This window comes from Miniopterus natalensis, chromosome 6, assembly GCF_054644295.1.
Source record: "Miniopterus natalensis isolate mMinNat1 chromosome 6, mMinNat1.hap1, whole genome shotgun sequence".
Lineage (NCBI taxonomy): Eukaryota > Metazoa > Chordata > Mammalia > Chiroptera > Miniopteridae > Miniopterus > Miniopterus natalensis.
This window is the reverse complement of record NC_142086.1, coordinates 45,858,864-45,880,293: the sequence shown is the minus strand read 5'-3', so window position 1 is coordinate 45,880,293 and position 21,430 is coordinate 45,858,864. Positions and strand designations below refer to the sequence as shown.

Genomic DNA, 21,430 nt, shown 5'->3' with positions numbered 1-21,430 from the left:
GTGGCTCACACAGGAATTACTGTGGGATGCAGAAGACAGCTGGCTTGGGCTGGTCCGGGAAGCCCTTGTGGAGAGATGAGATTTGAGTGGGGCCTTGAAGGACCATTATGTTTTAGACAAGCACAAATAAGAGGGAGAACATTCTAGAGAAGTGGAGTGGTATGAACAGAAACCTGGAGGGAGGAAAGTCAAATGTGTGTTTGAGGAGAGTGAAGAAGACAATTCGGAGTTTATCAACCCAAATAATACATGGATGCTGGAAAGACAGATTGGAGAGGAGGCTACAGAACATTAGGATTCTGGGTAAGTGTGGACTTTATGGGTCAGTGATTTCCAAACTTTGATTATTTACCTTTATCAGTGAGCATAATTTTGGTTATGCATTCCCAAAGCATGTAACTTATTAATTTCTGTATTATCATTATCCATACAGATTAAAACATACACAAAACCATTTTAAAATAATGAGATAAAGAGATGCTAATATTTTCTTTCTACATCTCAATAAACTGTCTTGAGTATCTGAAGCCCACCCCCCAACAACTGGAAACGACTGCTTGTGTAGGCGAGAGGGAGGCCGGGAGGCCATGAGCCTTCATGGAGGAGGGAGGCAATAAACAGTGCTTGTGGGAGACCCAACTGAAGAGCGAGGCTGGGAGGCAGACCAGGGTGGGGAAAGATCAAACAGTGGATACTGCAATAGTCTAGGCATGAGGTCAGAGCCCAGGCTCAGGTGGTGAAAGAGAAAATGCAAAAAAAAAAAAAAAAAAAAAAGGGTGATTTTTAAGGAAAAATAATTTAAATGGTCTTTGGAGAATGAAGAGGGTACATAGGTCAGTGTATAGAGGGAAAGAGAGCAGTGAGGGGTGGTGGGAGAGGTGAGCTTTGGAAAGTCAGTGCAGTCCCCCAAGAGTATGCAACTCAGGACAGGGAGAGATGGCAGGAAAATGAACAACATTCCAGAGTCTGACAGTAGCTACTGAAAATACCAGCCAAGTTTTTTAATTAGGAAGAAAAGTTATAAGGAAAGAAGAAATTTACGCGTATTAAATTTCATGGGTACTCTGTAAGAGCTGGGATATTTAAAAAGGCAGTTCCTGTAATTAACATTATTATCGGGCAGCTTTCCCTAGAGAGCATCCATCATTTTCCTCCCGTCCCTGGGCCACATGGAGACAGGTTTAAATGGTGCTGATTAACAGGACTGCCCAGCAGAAGTCTGACAGAAGCAGACATTTATCCTAATGAGAGCTGCAATAAAACCAAGTGAGTGACACAAATGAGAGCAAAGGAAAGGAAAAAGCTTCAGATTGTGATCTTGTCCTCATACCCTTAAATGTGAAACTATGGGAGAGGAGCCGCGCTTCCCAGAAAGGAGCCCCGTCACCGGCATCAACGTCGAAACCCTGAACCAGCTCAGACTCAGCGCAGGATGGGCAGCAGGCCCCTAATTTCCTGTGGTGTGGTATCTACGTACTTGTGCCCACTTCCTTTCATAATTAGCAGTCTACTTGTGTAAGACTTTGCAAGCTAGAAGGCTGTCTGAGGTCCCCAACTAAAATTACTCAGTGCTTTCAAAGGTCCAATCCATGTCTGTGCCTCAGCAGCAAAGTGAGCTTGAGGGATAACCAGACACACATCAGTCACTGTCCAAATGTCACTTCCCTGGAGAACAGGGGACCAGGCTTACAGGGAGGCTCTTTTGTTTTGAGTACTTTTCACCTTTCATCAATGTCACAATCCCAAAGAGCCTGTTAATTGCTCATGCCCATTCCCAAACTAAGCCCAAAAGGACTTTGGGGCACAGCTTTTTAGAAGCACGATTAGCTGGGAATAGTCCTGTAGGAGGAATGAGGGAAGGTGCAAAGGAGAACACGGCCAATAGATGCCAGGCCCCAGGAGTCACACGGAGGTGAGATACAGGCAGAACTGCCTCCAGGACCCCCACTTACCAGCTTGCTTTTGACCAACTGTTCTATTGCACTGGCAAGGTCTGCAGCAGTAGGCACTTCGGTGGAAGCCTGCCGGGCTGCTAGCAAAGAGGAGGACTGCAAGACATCGAGCAGCAAAGGAAAAGCAGATTAGCAAGGAATGAGGAATAGCAATTAGGAAGCAAAACAGCAAGTCCAAAGCTCAAGGCAGGCAAAGCAAGCAAAGCTCTATGTTTCGAGGGAAGAGATGATAGAGGGAGATGGGGGTGTGTGTGTGGGGGGGGTGGGACAGGCCTGCCAGAGCCCTTGTCAGGAAATCTGCCAGAAGTGATGCAGGGATGGGCCTAGGGTCTCCTTAAGCAGGCCACCAAAGGAGCTGAGGCTGGGTCCCTGTGTCCCCGAGAGGCCAATAGGTAAGGGCTGCACCTACTGACAGCAATGGAGGTGGGGGGTAGACAAGACTGTGGTCATTACCGGGCTGCCCACTGCTGTTCCTGGTTATGAAAGGAATAAAAAAACCTAGCCTCAAGTGTGTCCAAAGAAGAGAAATTGCCCTTGCTTTCCTTAGACGTAGATCTTAAATATACATCTTCACCTTGTGTCAAGCAAATATGCTAGGGGCAGGGCACTTAAGAGTCCAGAAAGCTAGATACCTCCTCCCCATACACACACATGCACACACACACTCACACACTCTCACACACACATACTCACACACACACACATGCACTCACACACACACATATACAGTCACACACACAGTCACAGTCACTCACACACACAGTCACACACACACTCACACATACCCCTCCACAAATGCGGCTATTCGGTAAGGCCCCCACACTGGAACACTGGGAAGTCACAAAGGGCTTTAGCGGGATGTGTGTGTCTCGTGCTGGAGCAGTGAGGGACTCTGTTGTTCACAGTGAAGAGAGGCGCAGCCAAGGGCCTGTCCCTCTTCCCTTTGCACCCACAATAAGGATGGGTGCATGCGATGGTTTGGCCAATGGTTTGGGGACTCCTGCTCACTGAAGAGTGGTGGCATATTTTCTTCCTCCTCCTACTTGAGAAGAAATTGGGGGAAATGATTAACCCCATGCATGGGCGAGCTTTTACCCCTAGCTCACTGAAGATGAGGGCAATGGTGTCCCCAGGGCCCAGGATGCATGCACCTTCAGCTTTTGACACTAATGACTGCGGGAGTAGAGGGTTGGATGTCCTGGCCGTGCTCTGTGTTCCAGTTTGTCCCTTAAGTTAGGGGCAGGAGTTTCAAAACAGAAGCTTCTTGTTGTCTAATCTAAGTGTGAGCTTAGGTCTTTGCTTCCAAGACGGGGTAAAAAAAAAAAAATCAAATGTCATTAAGAGAGACATAAAAACAATCTTTTTCCTTTCCTGGGGAATGCAGGAAAAAAAGCTTAAGTCTGTTTGGAAATCCAAGTTATCCGTTTTTTGATCTAGTCATCCTACCCCTGGGAACCTTTCCCAAGGGCAGAAGCGAAAAGAACAAAGGCCGTGTGTCCTGAGTGATCTGGGCGGTGTTACCCGGAGAAGCAACAGTTGGAAACAACCTGGGATATCCCCAAACAGGCTGGTCAAGCTAATCATAGCTCATCAAATAAATGAAATACCCCCCAGCTAGCGAAATTATAGCTACGGAGGTAAAATCAATAAGATTTTAGGAAATATTAAATAAAACATACATGCATATGAACAACTATTAGAAGGGAACATGGAGAATTAATCACGCAACATCACAATGAGCAGACTTTTAAAAATTCCTTTCACACTGTTGTAAAAATTATTTTTATAAACCCAACACCATTTGCTAAAAGTTCTAAGGATCCCCAAATATTCCAGAACAACGGTTCCGAAATCAAACAAGCAGGATTGAGGAGGGTTAATGAGTCTAAAAGGGACCACGGCCACCTGCCCTGCTTCTGGCTAAGAAAAGTCTACACAGACGTCTGGGTGTAAGTCCGCATTTTCAGTTAAAAATTATCCATAAACAACATAACGTCCTTTTCCCCAAAACAAGCTGGTTCTGAAGGTATTAGAGGGGGAGGGTTTGTGACCTTTACTAATCTTCCACAAGCTGGAGATAACCTCAGGGCGGAGCGCTGTGTGGGACAGAGGACCAAGTGACAGGACTGTCCCACTCTCCACGGGCCCTATCGCTGTTTACAGAACATGTTATAAGGACAGGCCTCCGGGGACACGGCAGCTGGTTCTCGTTCCCACCTCAAGTGAAGCACAGGAGTCCGGGCTGGGCGCCGCTCCAATGCTTCCTGCCACTTTCCCCAACAGCCAAGAGTCAGAGCTGGCCCTGGAGACCAGGGTCACCAACGTCACCTTAGGAGGGGCTGCAACTGTGCTTCTCATGGGTGAGTCACAGAGGGGCAGGGACCATTTAGTCATCATCCTGTCCCTCGAATCGGTCCCTCTGGCGCAGAGGAAGCCCTCGATTAATGTCTGTGGGTTAATGACCCAAATGGAGAGCAGAACTGAAACAAGAACTGGCTTTACCAGAAACACTGAAGTACCCGCACAGTCCTTTCTGAACAGTATCCTGGGGGGGATTGTATGCTGGGCCCACAGCATCAGAGGAGGCTGCCCCACTGCCAGGCAGAGCATGAGAGAGCACAGGGGGACCCTGGGCAGAGGCTGAGCCACCACCACCACTGCCACTGCCACCACTGCCACCGCTGCCACTGCCACAGCCACCACCACTGCTGCCACCACCACTGCTGCCACTGCCACAGCCACCACTGCCACAGCCACCACCACTGCCGCCACTACCACTGCTGCCACTGCCGCCGCCGCCGCCACTACCACCACCACCACTGCTACCATGGCCACCACTGCCACTGCCACCACTGCCACAGCCGCCACCACCACTGCCGCCACTGCCACTACCACTGCCACAGCCGCCACCACTGCCACCACCACCACTGCCACTGCCACCACCACTGCCACCACCACCACTGCCACTGCCACCACCACTGCCACCACCACCACTGCTGCCACTGCCACCACCACTGCCACCACAGCCACCGCCACTGCCACCACTACCACTGCCACCACCACCACTGCTACCATGGCCACCACTGCCACTGCTGCCACTGCCACCACCACATGGCACTCTGAAAAGCAAATGCAAAGTAAAATAAAAACTGACACCACCACTTCAACTCCAGAGTCCAGAGAACAGCAACACTAAGAGAAGTCAGGAGAAACACCACACAGCGAAAGTGTGGTCTGTGAGGAAAGTGAGTGATGGAACACACGATTAACGCAGCCTCGGGCCTCGGGCCAGAACTGGAAAGCACATCCCACCTCGGCCTCTGCTCCGGAACAACCGGAATGATCGCCCTGTGATTAGAGGCCCAGTGGCCATCACACCTCACACATCCATGAGCCTCTGCCTGTGAGTCAGGGCATTTTGCAAAACAGAGAACTTGAGCAACCTGGCATGTCAGGTTTGCCGACCTTCGACAGCAACCTCCCCTGAGCGGCATCTCCATCCTCATGCTGTGTCTGCAGAATTCCAACAGCACCGGGCTTGACTGGGAGTTACCATTACTTCGGTGTTAGAGTTGAGTACCAGGAAAACATCAACTAAAACACAGGTCATACAGTCCGGTACAAGAAGGCGATCATGGCCGGAGCCACCTCAGACTCCTTTTTGAGACTAACAGTGCCTTCAGGGACCAGCTGCTCCCAAAGACAGAGCCACTGCCCTTCCTCATAGGACAAGTTACCAGGAAGAGTCCCACTCTGAGCATTCTGCACACACGGCCACACTGCCCAGAACGAAGTCAGACAACCAGGGTTGGGGGTCCTACCAACTACAGTCAGAATCCACACCACCATGGATTCATGTGGTGCAAGAGATAACAAGGGGAGACAGTATCACTCCCCACTACACACAAACAAAAGGAAATCACATGCATCACACATGCTCTTTTAAGTGAGAGAGTGAAGGAGTCCTACCATCTCATCCTGCGCAGGGTCATTGTCAAAGATCTTCATGGGCGGAGGGAGGGGGGTGTGGGATTCTTCATCTGGCTCATCTTCACCCCAACCTTTCTTGCTCTTCTAGAACAAAAGAACAGCATTAGTCACTGTTTCATATACTTAAAGATGCCAAAGAACTTGGCAATTTCTTAAAAAGCAACATATAAGATACCTCCTCTCTCACTGGACCCCTATTTTTTTGGCCTCAGTGTCCTCCTCGGTCGAATAGGTATACTTGCTTACCTCAAACGACAGTGAGGACCAAATGGGGGAACACACACACACACACACACACACACACACACACACACACACACGGGAAACATCTGCTTTGTTGATTAGCTAGTGAAAGAGAAAGCTGAGTGTGGTCAGAGACAGCCTAACTTCTTGAGTTTTTGAAGGACTATGAAACCACAGTCTGAATATCACCAGGCTCCCCTGCTATGTTCATAGGAAGAAATGGCAGATGGCACAGAATTATAAGAGTGCATGGTCACATATCAGGAAGTATTTCTTAGCCACAGCAGTGACTGGAGTAGGTTAGTTTGCCAGATAATAGCTACCTCATTCCACCAACCAAAACAGATCCACTGATCACAGAATCTCAGCTTTGGAAGGAACTCTGAGGTCACTGAGTCTGACCTCTTGGCTAACACAGGCGTCTGTTACGTGAGATCATAGTCTCCCAAGCCCTTCCAGTACGGTATTCATTCAATTCACGAAGGCTCATTCCATCACTAGCTGCCCCCTGTAAAGTCTCTCTTTGAGCTGAAACCTGTTATAACTTTCACCTGTCAATCATAATTGTCCCCTCTGGAGCAAGCTGAACTTGTCTGCCCCCTTTCATATGTGGCACTGTTCAAGACACTTGCAAACAGGGATAATCCCCCAGATAATCCCCCAGCAGTCTTCTGTTCTCCAGTGAAATGGTCTCGATCCTTTTACTCCTATTCTAAGCAGGCCGAGAGGGTTCTGAGGGAGTCCCTAGCAGGGGCAAGGAACTAGGTGACCAACTGGTTCCCCCGGACCCAAATCTGGCAAAATGGTGTCTGTGTGCCAGGTGTGCTAGTGCTGGTCAGTCTCTGAACTGGTCACAAATCATACTGGGAAGGTCTTAAGAACGCAGAGAACTTGGGTTACTTAGGCTCAAGAAGATATTAGTGGGGACTAGAGACTGTCCCTTTACCACACCCGTGGGAAGATGCCCCACAGGGCCCAGGGCCGCATGTCAGTACCTCATCAGCGCTGTCTCCCTGGGGTGTCGTCTCATCCCCAGGCTTGGGGGAGCCCAGGTCGAAGCTCTTCCTGCCATCCCGCACTTTCTTCTGCTTCTTGATGTTTCCATCTGCTTTCCCGCTGTTGAGCCTGCGCACAGGACTTGTCAGCCACTTCTTGAGGGTGTTGGTGGAGCGCTTGGGACCGGGGGAGCTGTGGATGGAGTTCAGGGAGGGCTGGGACTGCAGGTTGGCCACTGACTCGGACTTGCCTCCATTTTCACTTGAGGAATGAGAGTATGCATCTGAGGAAAGAACAGACAGACGGAGCTGGGTCAGGGGCAGCCTGGGAGTGACACGGCTCTGTCCTCAGGAAGCTAGAACTCGAGGCAGAAAGTCCAGGCCAGCCGCAGGCCCCGCCAAGGAAGCACCCTCTGGAAAGCAGGACTCGGGACACTCCCTCGGCCTCTGCTGTGCGAGGCACCAGTCCAGGCGCTGCGCATACAGGGGAGGACAGAAGACAAAGACGCCTGCCGTCATGGAAAAACCCAGGGTCCTGAGAACTACTGACCCATCACAACGCCCTGGAGCGCCTATTAGTGTATTCGAAAGATATATAAGCCATAGAGTTTATTTTCACAGGCCCTTTATCTGGCCACACACACACACACACACACACACACACACACACACACACACACAGGAGGGGAGAGAGGGGAGAGGCGTCAAAGAGCACATCAGGGCCCGTAAAGGAAGGAGAGTTCACACAGCAGCGGGTGATTAATCGCCAAGGGACGGCACGGACCCAGGCCCAGGCCGGGGGCAGCGGAGTGCAGAGGCGGGCGGGAGGCGCTGGCGGCTGGCCTGCGAAGGTTTGCTGGGAGAGAGGCCGGCGACTAGGAGGGAAGGGAGAAGGGATCCCAAAGGCGGGGAGTGGGCGCAACAGCACAGAGGCGGGGAAATGGGAAAGTGAAGTTACTGGAGCCCATAGCCTGTAGGTAGATTTTTGGAATGAAATGAAGATTAACGGAGAAGGAGAAATGGGGTAGAAAGATCAGTGAGGACATTTAACAATGAACTGGAGGAGCATGAAGTTTATTGTGAGACTTTACTGTAATGACAGGATAAAAAGGGTGGTGGTTGTTAGTTTGTTAGTTAGTTAACCTGGTAACTATACATAGCGCAGCCCCGGGGAGGGGGTAGTTAGAAGCCACACTAGGGCTGTGCACAGGGACTGCAAAGGAACGAGTGTGCGGCATTTCAAAGCAAGAAGTGATACTGTTAGTGTCTGGACGGCAATCAAAGCTGAGTTACCTCTCTGTGTGCTGTTTCTTTCTCAAGACCGACATGGTCTTGGGAGAACACCTGACGAGCTTTACCTTGACCCCTGATGCTCCCCCATCACTTCAGTGCTAGTTCGCATATTGATATTTAAACCAAACTCGTGACTAGGTATTTAAACAAATTATTGGAGTGGCTCCTACTTATCTCAAAGACTGAATCACCTTTCCCTAGAATGACTTTATCCTGGACCTAGACTAGAGGTCTGATCTAGCCTTGGAGCCCTCTGGCTAGACCAAGAAGAAACAAAATCACCTTCTGAGAGAAGGTGAATGAATGCTTTTGCCAATGGCGAGCTATCTCCAGCTTCTACAACCACCTGACCTCAGGGCACCAATCTTGACCTTGCAGGGACTTTCTTAGATATTGCTAGAGGAACTATTACAAAAGTAAAAGTGAGCTCCCAAAGTCCTCCGTTATGGAGGATAATTCCACTTTGCTGAGGGAATATTTGAGGCTCAACTCTCTTGGTCGGTGTCCCTTTAAGGACAAAGTTGTAATCTTATCTCAGAGAATTCCCTGCTGGCTGTGGTCTTGGGTATGTCGACATTACTTCTGAAGTGTTGGTATGGGTGAAACTCCTGTTCTCAGAAGCCTGGGTGATAAGCATCTCCCAGCACGGCAGTGGGACCAGGACCTTCTGTTATCTTCCTGCTGATAAGCTGCAGAAGCTTGTCATTCGCCAGGCCCCTGCGATACCACATGGCTCTACTAAACTCAAGCCTTGAAACTTAGATTTATCAGCACATACTCAGCCAGCATAACCGGAGGCCCAGCCACATTGACCGTGCTGTGTGTCACTGAGCAACACAGAGATGACTGCCCACGTTTCCTGTTCCACGGCAAATCGTAACCCGGCTCTGAGATGCACTAATGCAAATCTGACTGACCATTCTTTCTTTCCCATTGTCATCTGGTTCTGCTTTGGTGCGTCCTGTACAAATTAATGGCAAGAGTACAAATTACAAAGTACAAATTAAAAATCAAGAGTATTCTCAATTTTGTTTTTTCTGTGTGAACAATTAGGGCCACTCAACCACAGCCCACATAAAAGAGAAGTCACAAGTTGGAAGCAATGCATGATTCATCTTCTAGTTAGAATTGAGACAGAACCTTTTCTAAATCACTTTTTCTTGTTTTTGTTTTCCAGTTTTGAGATATAACTGTTTTAAATATTTGTTTTATATTTATAATTGTTTCAGTTTTGAGACATGTAACATTGTATTAGTCCAAGGTGTACAACATGACTTGATATATGTATATTTATCGTGAAATGATTACCACACTAAGTTTAGTTAACATCCATCAGCTCACATAGTTACAATTTTTGTTCTTGTGATGAGAACTTTTACTAACTTACTTTGAATGTATGGTTATAAAAGAATGAGGCATCATTTAGTTTATTACTGCTTCAAAGGATAACTGGCACGTTATGCTCCTCCCATCTTTGAAAGTGGCTGCAATGAGCTGTTTGAGAATTTATTCTAGTACCTTTCCAGGCACAAAGGATAAGGTGCTGATTTGTAATGTCTTCAACAATAATACTCTTATCTCATCAAATCTTTCTAAGCTGAGGTTAGTGCTATTTTATTCTCGTCTTAAGAAATAGGAAATCAGAATATTTTAGGAAACCATGGCTCATGGAAGAGGCTGTGAGGCTAGATTTAAATCCAGACCTGACTCCACTGCACAAATATCTAATCTTACTCCTACATCTGTGTTCATGCCATGTACTCCTTTAGTCTCTATAATTACTGTAAAAAGGAGTATGAAGTCACTAGTCTTTGTAACATTTCAAATATACATTTATATATCATTGATACAAATTATAAAATTTCACTACTGAAAGCAGTTTCAGTAGCACTAATTTTATGGAGAAGGCAATGAAGGTTTTGACATGGTATCTCAGGCACAACTGGAAAAATAGAAAACATGGCAGGGTAACCCTTGAGGTTGTGGGTCCAACTTCATAGACTGAGTGGCACGAGCTTACGTGCTTGGCCGTGGGAATATAACAGTACTAATGAAATCAAGGAAATCTATATAAATCAACAAACAGCAAGCTCTTATCCATCAGCAGACTTTCACACTATTTTTCATGCCTACTTTCTCCAATTCCCGAGCTACCTCTCTAAACCACCCAATTTCTTCCTTAATACCTGAGGAAAAAAGACATGCCATGTAGTCACAGAACATATTCCACAGCTGAACCAATAACCAGAGAATTCTTAGCACCAACACTCATTTTCAGTGATAATTTGCTGAAGTTGACTTTGAGAAGTGCTGCTGGTCCGATCATTTTCCTGTCTTGTTTATCTAATCCAAGAGCAATCTGCTGGTGTGTACTCAGTGGATTACAACACAGAGATGACCTGGGCTCTGAAGCTGCTCTGCCATTAACTAGCTGGGTGGCAACGGACACTCAGGCCTCTGTTTCTTCATCGACAAAACGCACAGATTAGAGAGGATGCATTCAGAGCCTGGCCCCACCACTGACGAGCTGTGGGACTTTGAGTCTCTCTGTATTTCGGTTTTCTCATCAGTAAATGAAGATAATATGAATATCTATCCCACAGGGCTGTTATCAGGATTTAGGAGTTAATATTTGTAAAGTGCTGAGAATACTTTAGACCCATAGGAAGCATCATCTAAGTTAAATCAAAATCAGTAAAACTATAAAAGCCTTCCCTAATCCATGACTGTGATTTCATCCTGTATGCTCCGTCATTCTAGCTGTATGCTCTTCTAAAGACTAGACTAGGTAAGTTAAGGTCATTTTTAGCTTCAAAGTTTTACGCATCATGAAAACAAAGAAAAACTTAATGCCAGTTGCATTCTCTTAATGCCAGTGTCACTCTCCCTCTCCACTTCAGGTAACCACTCCTATGATCAGTGCCTGAAATCTCTGAGAGTAAGGTAGGCACATCCTTGGACTACCAGGCCACTGCCGTCCCCTCCTCCACCATTTGGGAGTGTGAGCAGCGCAGGTTATTCCCTGGAGATGACATAAGCCTCCTTATCTATAGTGGTATCTAGAGAACGGGAGCTTCTGCTGGACTTCATGACCAGGCAACTTGGGGGGGGAGGGGGGTGCATGCGCGCTTCTTTGCTTTTGGTTTTTAATCACAGCTGCATGTTTCCAAGCAGCACAGGAGATGAGAGTTGTCTGCCTGACCTGAAGATGAACACTAGAATAAAACCCATGAGACTATGTACACTGAACACATTGTACCAAGCCCACTGTCTACATCAAAGATTGCCCTTCTTTTACTTGGGTAGCCCTTCCTTAGCAAACAAAACAGAAGATGCTTGTGTACAACATGGGTAGTAACTGAATATCCTAGACATGTTTTATCTAAATATTGCTCATTTATAAACTCAATTTCCCTTTTACAAAGCTTCAACTCATATTTATTTCATGTTGCACCTTAAAAAAAGCTACTACAATTTTTGTCCTAGTGTAAATGTTTCAAAACTACTCTGAAAGCAAAATACATTGTACATAAGTCATCAAAGATTACAAATTTAGGATGTGGCAAATGCCTTGTGTCTGCATCCACAGGACTGTCATCCACTATTTTTCTAATCACAAAACATTGATTCAGCCTTCTTTCCTCTGGCCTCAAAGTGAGCTGAAAGTAAAGGAGGGCTATACCTCCTAGACAAAAAGAGGACAGTTTTATGGGTTTTGTATCCCCAAAGATCAGGAACAGTATCCTTAAAGGGCTAGGCTAGGACCCCAGAGAGCCTGTGTACACGCAGGTGCCATCCAAAGTTTCAGTGGATCATGAACACCCGGATGCGTAACTCACAAAGCTGGCTCACCATTTCCAGACCGCTTTGAAGGGCACAACTCAAGACTGAGAAGCTTATTTTCAACCCATTCTCCTGGAGTTCAGTGATGGTATTCAATCACACCCCCAAAGCATGTCTCTCATACAGTGTATTGTGTAATTGCTAAAAAAAAAAAGAGGGGGGTCTTCTTGTTCTATATTAAATATGCCTGTTTTATCCAAATGGTCAGTGGGTCTATAAATGTCCCCCTGGTATGCATCCTAATACTGTATTGGAAGCTTTGATGCCAATGGCCCAAATCAGAAGAAATCACTAGATGTTTACACAAGAGTCCTCACTCTCCTGTTCCTTTGTTTTGCTTTAGCTCCAACAATACAAGAGTAACTGTAAACTCATCCTCATTGCTTTCCATGGCTTGCACTGTGTAAGGCAAATGCATTTCAATACATCTGTTTGCAGAGATTATACACCCAAACACTGCTGTTTCCTTTGGCTTTCTATAAGTAATTTACTTAATATATAAAAATTATCAAAGTATTTATACTTTTTTTTTCACACTGGAAACTGCACATCTAGAGAAGGGCATATAATGGTGAAGTGTGGGGTGAAAATTCCCTGGGCAATAAATCCATAAATCCAATGGTTTGTATGCAGGGACAGGGCAAAACCTGCAGTAAGTATTCATATATCCTTCATGGCCTAAGACAATGGCTCCGGCAGAACTTCCAGTGGGATGCCCTTGGAAGCCAGTTTCCTGGTGGCACATTCAGCTGAGGCCCCGAGGCTATGGATGGACCAGCAGATCCTGGCACGGCTGGCTTCCCAGCAAACCAGTGGGTCACTTGGTACCAGAGGGTGAAGAAAGCTGGTGTGGTGAGAGCAATTGGGAATGGGGAGCATCAACCTGGTCCAGAAACACTGTTTCTTTTCTTTTCTTTTCTTTTCTTTTCTTTTCTTTTCTTTTCTTTTCTTTTCTTTTCTTTTCTTTTCTTTTCCCTTCCCTTCCCTTCCCTTCCCTTCCCTTCCCTTCCCTTCCCTTCCCTTCCCTTCCCTTCCCTTCCCTTCCCTTCCCTTCCCTTCCCTTCCCTTCCCTTCCCTTCCCTTCCCTTTTCTTTTCTTTTCTTTTCTTTTCTTTTCTTTTCTTTTCTTTTCTTCTTTTCTTTTCTTAAAATCCTCACCTGAGGATATTTTTTCCATTGATTTTCAGAGAGAGTGGAAGGGAGAGAGAAAGAGAGACACATCGATGTGAGAGAGACACATCGACTGGTTTCCTCCCTGCACGCCCCGACGGGCCAGGGATTGAGCCTGCAACCAGTGTACATGCCCCTGGCTGGAATTGAACCCAGGACCCTTCAGTCTGCGGGCTGACGCTCTAACCTCTGAGCAAGCCCACTAGCGCGAAACACTGTTTCTCAACACCAGAAAACTCACTGTCCTTGCAATTCCTCCCACCACAACTTTAAACAAAACTTGGCAAACACACCTCGGCTCAGGACATTCCTTTTCCCGTCTCTTTGCCATACTCAAGTCCCAGATGCCCAGCGCACGCCCCTGCCTCCTGCTTATTACGCCGTAGCTTTTACATGGCACTTAGCTCGGGACTCTCTTCTCCAATCAGTCCTTTGCCAACCCTCCATTGTTTACCTCACCACTTTACTCAGGCTTTATGTGTGTTTTTATAATTTGTTTTTACTTCTAAATCCTTATATATTTGGAACAGCCTTGTCTGATTTCCGCCCCCCCAACTAAGAATACAAAGTGAAGGACCACTCTGAGCCCTAAAAGCACATGGTACTGGCCATACAGTGGTACCTCGGTTTTCCAACGTCTCTGTTGGCGAACATTTCGGGTTACGAACACCATAAACCCGGAGGGAAATGCTTCGGTTTTCGAACACGCCTCGGAAGTCGAACCTGCCACACTGCTCCGCTGAGGGCAAGGCCCTGGGGCCCAGCTGTCGGCTGTGGATCCCTCGGCTTTCGAACGTTTCAGAACTTGAACGAGCTTCCGGAGCTGGTTACATTCGGAAACCGAGGGACCACTGTATCTTAATTCACTTTTACTTGTTGGTCCCCTTTTCCCTTTACTGCTGTTTCTATCCTGGTAGAATATGCACAGGGAGCTGAGCCACAGCGGTGATTCCAAACCCAGCGGCATCCACATAGGACAGGGATCCCTATCATCTTCAGGGACCAGTGGGACATTAACTCTTAACACCAGGGTCTTCTCCAGCAGACAAAACAATCTCCACTGGCTCCAATCTAGGTGAAGTCTTTGTAATTCCGTTCTAATTTGGTCCAGATCTCCCTCACCTCCTGCAGGCTCCTGCAGCACCTCCCCGCTCCTCCCTTGCCCCCTGACTCCTATCAGGATGCCACTGGATGCAGAGGGTAAAACGATAACATTTCCGACTGCTTGTTCTCAGTTTCCCCTGTGCACTCTTTTCTCTGAGGCAGAGACAGAGGGAGGAGAGCCCTCAAAGGACACCAACATCCCCTCCCTCCCCAGATAAGCACATCCTGAACATCAGGGCCACTGCTGTGACGTGTTGCCACAATGACTTGCTCGATTCGCTGTCCCTGTCATTGTCTTTGGAAGCTAAGGGCTGAAACACTGTCTCTGTTTCATCACCACTTTCTCTATATCCCAGGGGTGGATTCTAAAGCTCGATATATCAGATCCAGCAAGTCAGTGAGAGCAGCTCTTCTAAGAATAAATATTATAGATACTATTTCCATCTATAAATCCATTTAATTCTCCCAGACCAGTCCACAGCCTACGGAGAGGGAACACACATTTCTTCCAAACTGTGGAGTAGAGAACTCTCCTAGAGGCTTTGGAACTGTTCAACACACAACCACCAAAAGAACAGGGCAAAGCTTCACAAATTCAGACTGAAAATGGACATGCCATATTAGCATGAAACCTAAATACAGACTTGTAACTAAGAAATGGTTCCTACTTGTGACTGGGCAATAAGAATCAGTGGACAAGCAGGAACTGGGGTCACCCGAGCTCTGTGTTCATCTATAAAGAGATCATGAGCACAAGGAGCCATCTAATCATGACGCACGGCGCATGCCCAGTTCCGAGGCGGGGGCAGGCATCTTCCTCCATCCAGCTTCATCTCCTCACATGCAGCCCTCCCGAGCTCCATCACACCTGGCAGGTAATCCAAGTTTCCCTGGTAACATAGGGCCACTCCTGAGTCCAGGATGTATTCACACCAGAGTTTTCTCCTAGGCCTTCAAATAAGCCCTCAGGTTAATTAAACAAGTTTCCTAAAAAAGTTTACCCTATTAATTTACACAGTAACATTTTCTGCTTTTCTTTTCAGATTGTGTACATGTAAACAAGTTCAACCCTAATAATATTCACCAAGCCTCAAAATAACCTTAAACAGACCACTGCACATAACTGAAGACTCCCCCAGGGAAGGTCTGAGGCTACCTCTCAGCTCGCTCTCTCCCACGAGCAGACCCTTCATTCACCACTGGTGTTTTTCTCTCCATTCCCACTGTCATTGCCCTAATTCAGACCTTTTAGATCCATCTGCTTTAACCATGTAACAACCTCTAAATACGACTCTCTGCGTACTTTTCTCTCTCTTATCCGTTTGACCGATCTCTGCCACCAGAACAACTGTGTGGCTTTGTGCAAGTCACTGTTCAAAACTGGATCAGTGCCCAGCTGCCATGGCTTGATCTAGGAGATCACAGTTCGATTCCTGGTCAGGGCACATGCCCCAGTTGCAGGCTTGATCCCCAGTGGGGGATGTCCAGGAGGCAGCCGATCAATGGCTCTCTCATCATTGATGTTTCTGTCTCTCTCCCTCTCCCTTCTTCTCTCTGAAATCAATAAAGATACATTTTTTAAAAACAAAACACCCCCCCCCCCCCAAAACAACAACAACAACAAAAAACTGGATCAGTAAAGTCTAACTTGCCAGCCTGCCATTTACACTCCAGGGTCAGGTCTGAGTTTACCTTTCCTGCTCTGTGAGTTTCCATTCTCTGATAATCCGAGGCTCTCAAACCGTGGTTCCCAGATGGGCACTGTGAGCACCATCTGGGAACCTGTTAGAAGTGGCCACTCCTGGGTTCCACTCCAGAGCTACTGGATGAGAAACTACGGGGCTGGCCCAGCACTCGGTGCTTTAACAAGCCCTCCATGTAATTTCAATGTATGCCGAAGTCTGGAAACAACTGTTCTATCTGAATCCAGCCGAATTGTTCAGTTCACGGCAGCGCCCATGCGGCACCGCTCACTGCTCACACCACCCTGCTGACTCTCTGCTGTCTAAAGCCCACCTGGGCCTTCTTCGACGACCACGCCCGGCACGTTCTCCTGTTTCTCCGAGGACCTCTCGTACCATTCATCTGGCGCTGACAAACGCTTGTGTGCATAACCTCCTTAACGCTAAAGTCTTTGAGAACAGAGATGTCGTCCATCTCTCTGTCCCCAGCACCAATTCCTTGGTCACAAAGGAGCTCATTAAATGGCCGGTGTTGAATGGCTAAGTACAAAGAAAGAGAAATCACTGGAATTTGACTATTTTTAGGTCTAGACACCTCTAAGAAAAAGTCAACATTGGCGAGGCACTTGTCTTTTAAACTCAGCAACGTGACTATGAATACAGGCTAGTGCTTCCTGTTCCCTAAGATGGTCTAAGTGCTGCCCAGTCAATTAAGATGGATTAAGCAAAGTCACCTGTTCCCTTACTTCAGGTGACTTGGCTTAATCCCTTACTTCAGGACTTTGTTAAGATGCTGATTAACATACTCATGTAGATGATGACTCTCCAAGAACAAATAGCATTTACTGAGTACTATTCACGTTACAGAAAGCAGCGTGGTTAGCACTGATCTCGGCTATTATTCCGCCTCAGTCTGGAATGTTAAAGGTGCATCAGGTTCCTGAGGATGGTATCCTGACGGCAGGGATGCCAGTCAGACTCTTACGCACACCAAAGTAGGAGGAGATAAGTTACAGTCGGCCCAGGCATTTTCAGCTGGAGCTCGAGCACCTCCGAACCTACCCAGAAGCCAGCGGGAGGCCTGACCTGGATCTCACTTACCAGGTGCCCTTCGGCAGTAACCTTAGCCAAGGGTCACCGTGCCGGGCTTAATTACAGAGGCCGAGGGAAAGGCTGAAGCACGGTGACGCTGGAAAGTCTAAGGCTGTAATTAAGCACTACTTAACTAAAAATGGTGCAATGGAAATTCTCCGAGGGAACCCAGGGGAAGCAGAGGAGGAAGCTGCCTACCCAGGTGGCTGGTGTCACTTCTATCTGATTTCAGGGTCCTTTTTTGCAAAACTGTATTTTTTGTATGTGGGTGGGGTGAGAAAGAAAGTGTTAAGGTTTAGGGTCTCCTGGACTGAAGGTAGTCTGACACCCTGCAGAAGGAACGCAGCCCAGTTTCCCCCCAGCATCTGTACCAAGGGAGTTTTCCTCCAGGTCCCGGCTACCTGGCTTGGACGAAAGCAGATGAACAAGCTGAGTTCAGCCTGCGCCTCCTGGCCGAGTGCAACGTCTCATTCCCCATTTCTCCCACTCTGTGTTCTTCATGCAACAGCGCCCTCGAGGTCCTCTGCCCCGGCCTCCTTGAACCCAGAACACAGATTCACACTCAGGGAACACATGGCCAGGAACACATGCCCGGCCTACTTGGGGATGAGATTCACGAGTGTGATCCCACTGGCATCATTTCGTTAAAGCTTTTTATTTGGAAATAACTCAGATTTAGAGAAAAGCTGTCAGATTAGTGCAAAGAATTCCTGTATACCTTTCACTCAGAGCTCTCAAATGTTAACATTTTGCCACCTGTTTTTTCTTTTCTCTTTCTCACTCGCTCTCACTCTTTCTGAACTGAGAATACATCACAGAGAAGATTCCCCCTTATCCCTAAAATTTTCAGTGTAAAAGTTTCCTAAAAACAAGGGTGTTCTCTTATGTAACCACAGTACAATTAGCAAAACCAGAAATTTAACACTGATACTCTACTTTATTCAAATGTCACCAAGTGTTCAAATGATGTCCTTTATAGAAAAAGGTCATGTCTTTCGTGACTTGGGCATATTTCTGAGTACAAGGTAGTTATTTCGCAGAATATCTCTCAATTTGGGTTTGTTGAATGCTTCCTTATGATTAGATTTAGAGAATGCATATTTGGCGGGAATACCCCTGAAAATAATGTACCATGTGAAGAGACACATAATAGCGATATAATGCTAATATGATATGATGCTAACTTTGACCCTCTGCTTAAGGTGGTGTCTGTCACTGGCACAATTTTCTAATCATTAAATTGCACATATGCTTTGTCCTGTTTTAAAGTTCTGGTACAAATCAACTGTAAATGATGTTTGAATGTAATTCTTGTATAAAGGACCCAATTCTATTCATGGAACAATTTCCTGATCACAAATATGAGAGGGTAATTTTCCACTCCGTTGGAAACAGATGGAGCCATGTATAATGGAAATGACCAGTAAGCTAAAGGCTACAACTGGATTTTGTTACAATTTTACAAGTTGTGCTTTATTTGACATGCTGTATTTAAAATAATTGTAGCCTTGTGCACATACAAAATCAGTCAAGGTGAAGTTCCACATGAAACTCATGTTCCTGAATGGGGATTCTGAAAGCTAGTCAGGGGTCAGGTTTGCATTCAACCCATGAGTTCCTTCTATAGATCTTGACATTGTCACTGAAAATGCTGTTGGAGGATTTTTGGGGAGGCATAAAATTCTGGCTGCCTCTGCTAATTACTGACAATATTTTACTAATAAGTACAGACAGCTCATCATGGCAAAGAACACTGGCTGCCATGGCGACTACAGTAAGTATGACCAGATGGAAAGGCCAGAGGCTGAAGAAAGGAAACGTGATTCCAAGGTACTGTTAGATGCTGAGGCATTTGCTTTCTCACAAATCAAGTGGCAAGTAGGTGATGAGAGACAAGATTGGTGAGAGAGTTGGAAGCGCAGATGTTGACCTCTAGTCTTAAAAAACACTGAGTGAGGCTACTTAACTGTTGTGATAAGTATTAAGCCTTGAGGGCATGAAGAACTGGGTGGAGAGGTGGGTTAACACAATACCCCGGGTCCTTAGAAAGGTCACTTCCCAATTATACTCTATGTTATTTGCATAACTGGGACGAGAAGCTCCCTTGAGCAGAGCATTCTCGCCTCTGGAGCAGGTAAGACACGCTGACACCTTGTCCTCCAGCCATGAGCTAGTTCCTAAGGCAGCAGTATTTCAACTTCCCTTCAACTAGGAAAAACATCCAAAGTGCCCACCGGCTGCTAGGACGCAGGGCTAGTATTCTCCTAGGGCAGGGGTCAAAGGTCAGATGTTCTCCAGGACCAACAAGTAAGGTCAGCATGAGAAGCCTTTGGATACAGGACAATCAGGAGAGGCACAGTATGACAAATGAAGTGTAAGGTGACCGAAGGAATGCACATTCCTGTATTTACTTATTTATTTATAATTATTTTTTAATATATCTTTATTGATTTCAGAGAGAGGAAGGGAGAAGGGGAGAGAGAGAAACATCAATGATGACAGAGTTGTTATTGATCGGCTGCCTCCTGCAAGCCCCCGACTGGGGATCGAGCCCGCAACCCGCCCATGTGCTCTGACTGGTAATCGAACCATGATCTCCTGGATCCTAGGTCCATTCTCAACTGCTGAGCCACGCCCGGCCAGGCCACATTACTATTTTTAAAAAGAACTCAAACACTGTGCTGTCAAATACTACACATCTGGGACCAAAGGCCCAAGGGCTGCTACTCTGCCATGCCTGCCCAATGGTGACAAGGCCATCTCCTCTGCTAGAGCTGGAACCCCCAGCCTCAAGGTCAGCAATGACTGGGATGGGATATTGCCCAGCACCACAGATATCCCTGGAGGCATCCTCTGCAGGAAAGATACAAAATTAGACTATTTCTTTAAGAGTATCCCTTTCCTAGAAGACTGCTAGACCCTGTCCTGTTATGAAGGCTCTTTTATTCCCTAAGTGGTGGGCCCTGCAGTCTCAATTTATATAACATTTATAGTTGAAGACATCGTGTGATTATCCCTTCATTCAACAAGTGCTGACTGAGTGCAGTCCCTATTGCAGGTGCTGTTCCTCATGCTGGGCTGTCACAGTGAAGAAGACAAAGTCCCCGAGGTTAAGAAGTTGACATTCTAGTCGTCATGGGCATAGGGTCAGATAATAAATGAATACATGATTTAGAGAAATTTCGAATACTGTTCAGCAGTAGTTAGAGAATTAATCTGGCTCAGGGGCTGGAGAGGGCCTGGGTAAATTCTTCAGAGTGAGCCGCTGGTGACAATCTCTCTGAAGAGTAAGCTGAGAGCTCAGTGATAAGAAGGAACCAGCCACGTAAAGATGAGGAGAGGGCCCGTGCCAAGGGCACACCCTGTGCACAAATCCCAAGGCAGAAATGAGTTTGGGATGTTCAAGGTACCAAAAGGAAGTTCTTGTGGTTGGACCACCGTTGGTGGGTGGAGAGATATAAAATGAAGTTGGAAAGGTCAGCAGTGATTAGACTCGGGTCTTTGGAGGCCATGGCAGGGAGATGGAACTTCATCCTAAATGCGGTGGGAAACCACTGGAGTGTTTTCAAAGGGGTTGGGGTGAGGGATAGGTGATGAGATACAATTTTACTTTAGTTGATAATCTTCAGTTTCCGATTGGTCCATATTGGTCCTTAACCAGATAAATTTCTCCTGGATTAGAATCACCTTTCTACCAAGAACCACCTTCTCCTCTAAAGGATTTGGAGAGGAACATCTTACCAAATGTGGGTGAATGGGAAACACATTACCAAATCTACTCTCTGGACAAAACATTCCATATTCAACTCATACACACAAGGCCATCCCGTTCCTTCCTACCATCAGCTTGTGTTTCTACCACCTACAAGTGACCTCATCTCTCCCTCAACTATATTTTTCCTGCTATGGTCTAAGGCACACTGATACAGCTTTAGGTGGCATTATCACTGAGATATGCTCCCATCCCATACGGCTCATTTCTCCTCTGCCTTCAGGTCTTTATTGAAATGCTACCTTCCCGTTAGTCTTCCCTAATTACTCTATTTAAAACTGCAACATCCTACCCC

General features: G+C 46.7%; 1 protein-coding gene across 4 annotated transcripts in view; it reads right to left on the bottom strand.

Annotated features, from left to right (window-relative positions):
• KALRN (kalirin RhoGEF kinase) overlaps positions 1–21,430 on the bottom strand; it is a 573,972-nt gene that overhangs the window by 56,265 nt on the left and 496,277 nt on the right. For 3 of the 4 annotated variants that reach the window (XM_087818187.1, XM_087818188.1, XM_087818190.1), the window contains exons 35-37: positions 7,181–7,464; positions 5,922–6,026; positions 1,953–2,048 (exon numbers count right to left, since the gene is read on the bottom strand). In XM_087818187.1, the coding sequence (XP_087674313.1) occupies positions 1,953–2,048; positions 5,922–6,026; positions 7,181–7,464 (485 nt within the window). The remainder of the gene's footprint in view (positions 1–1,952; positions 2,049–5,921; positions 6,027–7,180; positions 7,465–21,430) is intronic. The other variant, XM_087818189.1, reaches the window with a different exon arrangement.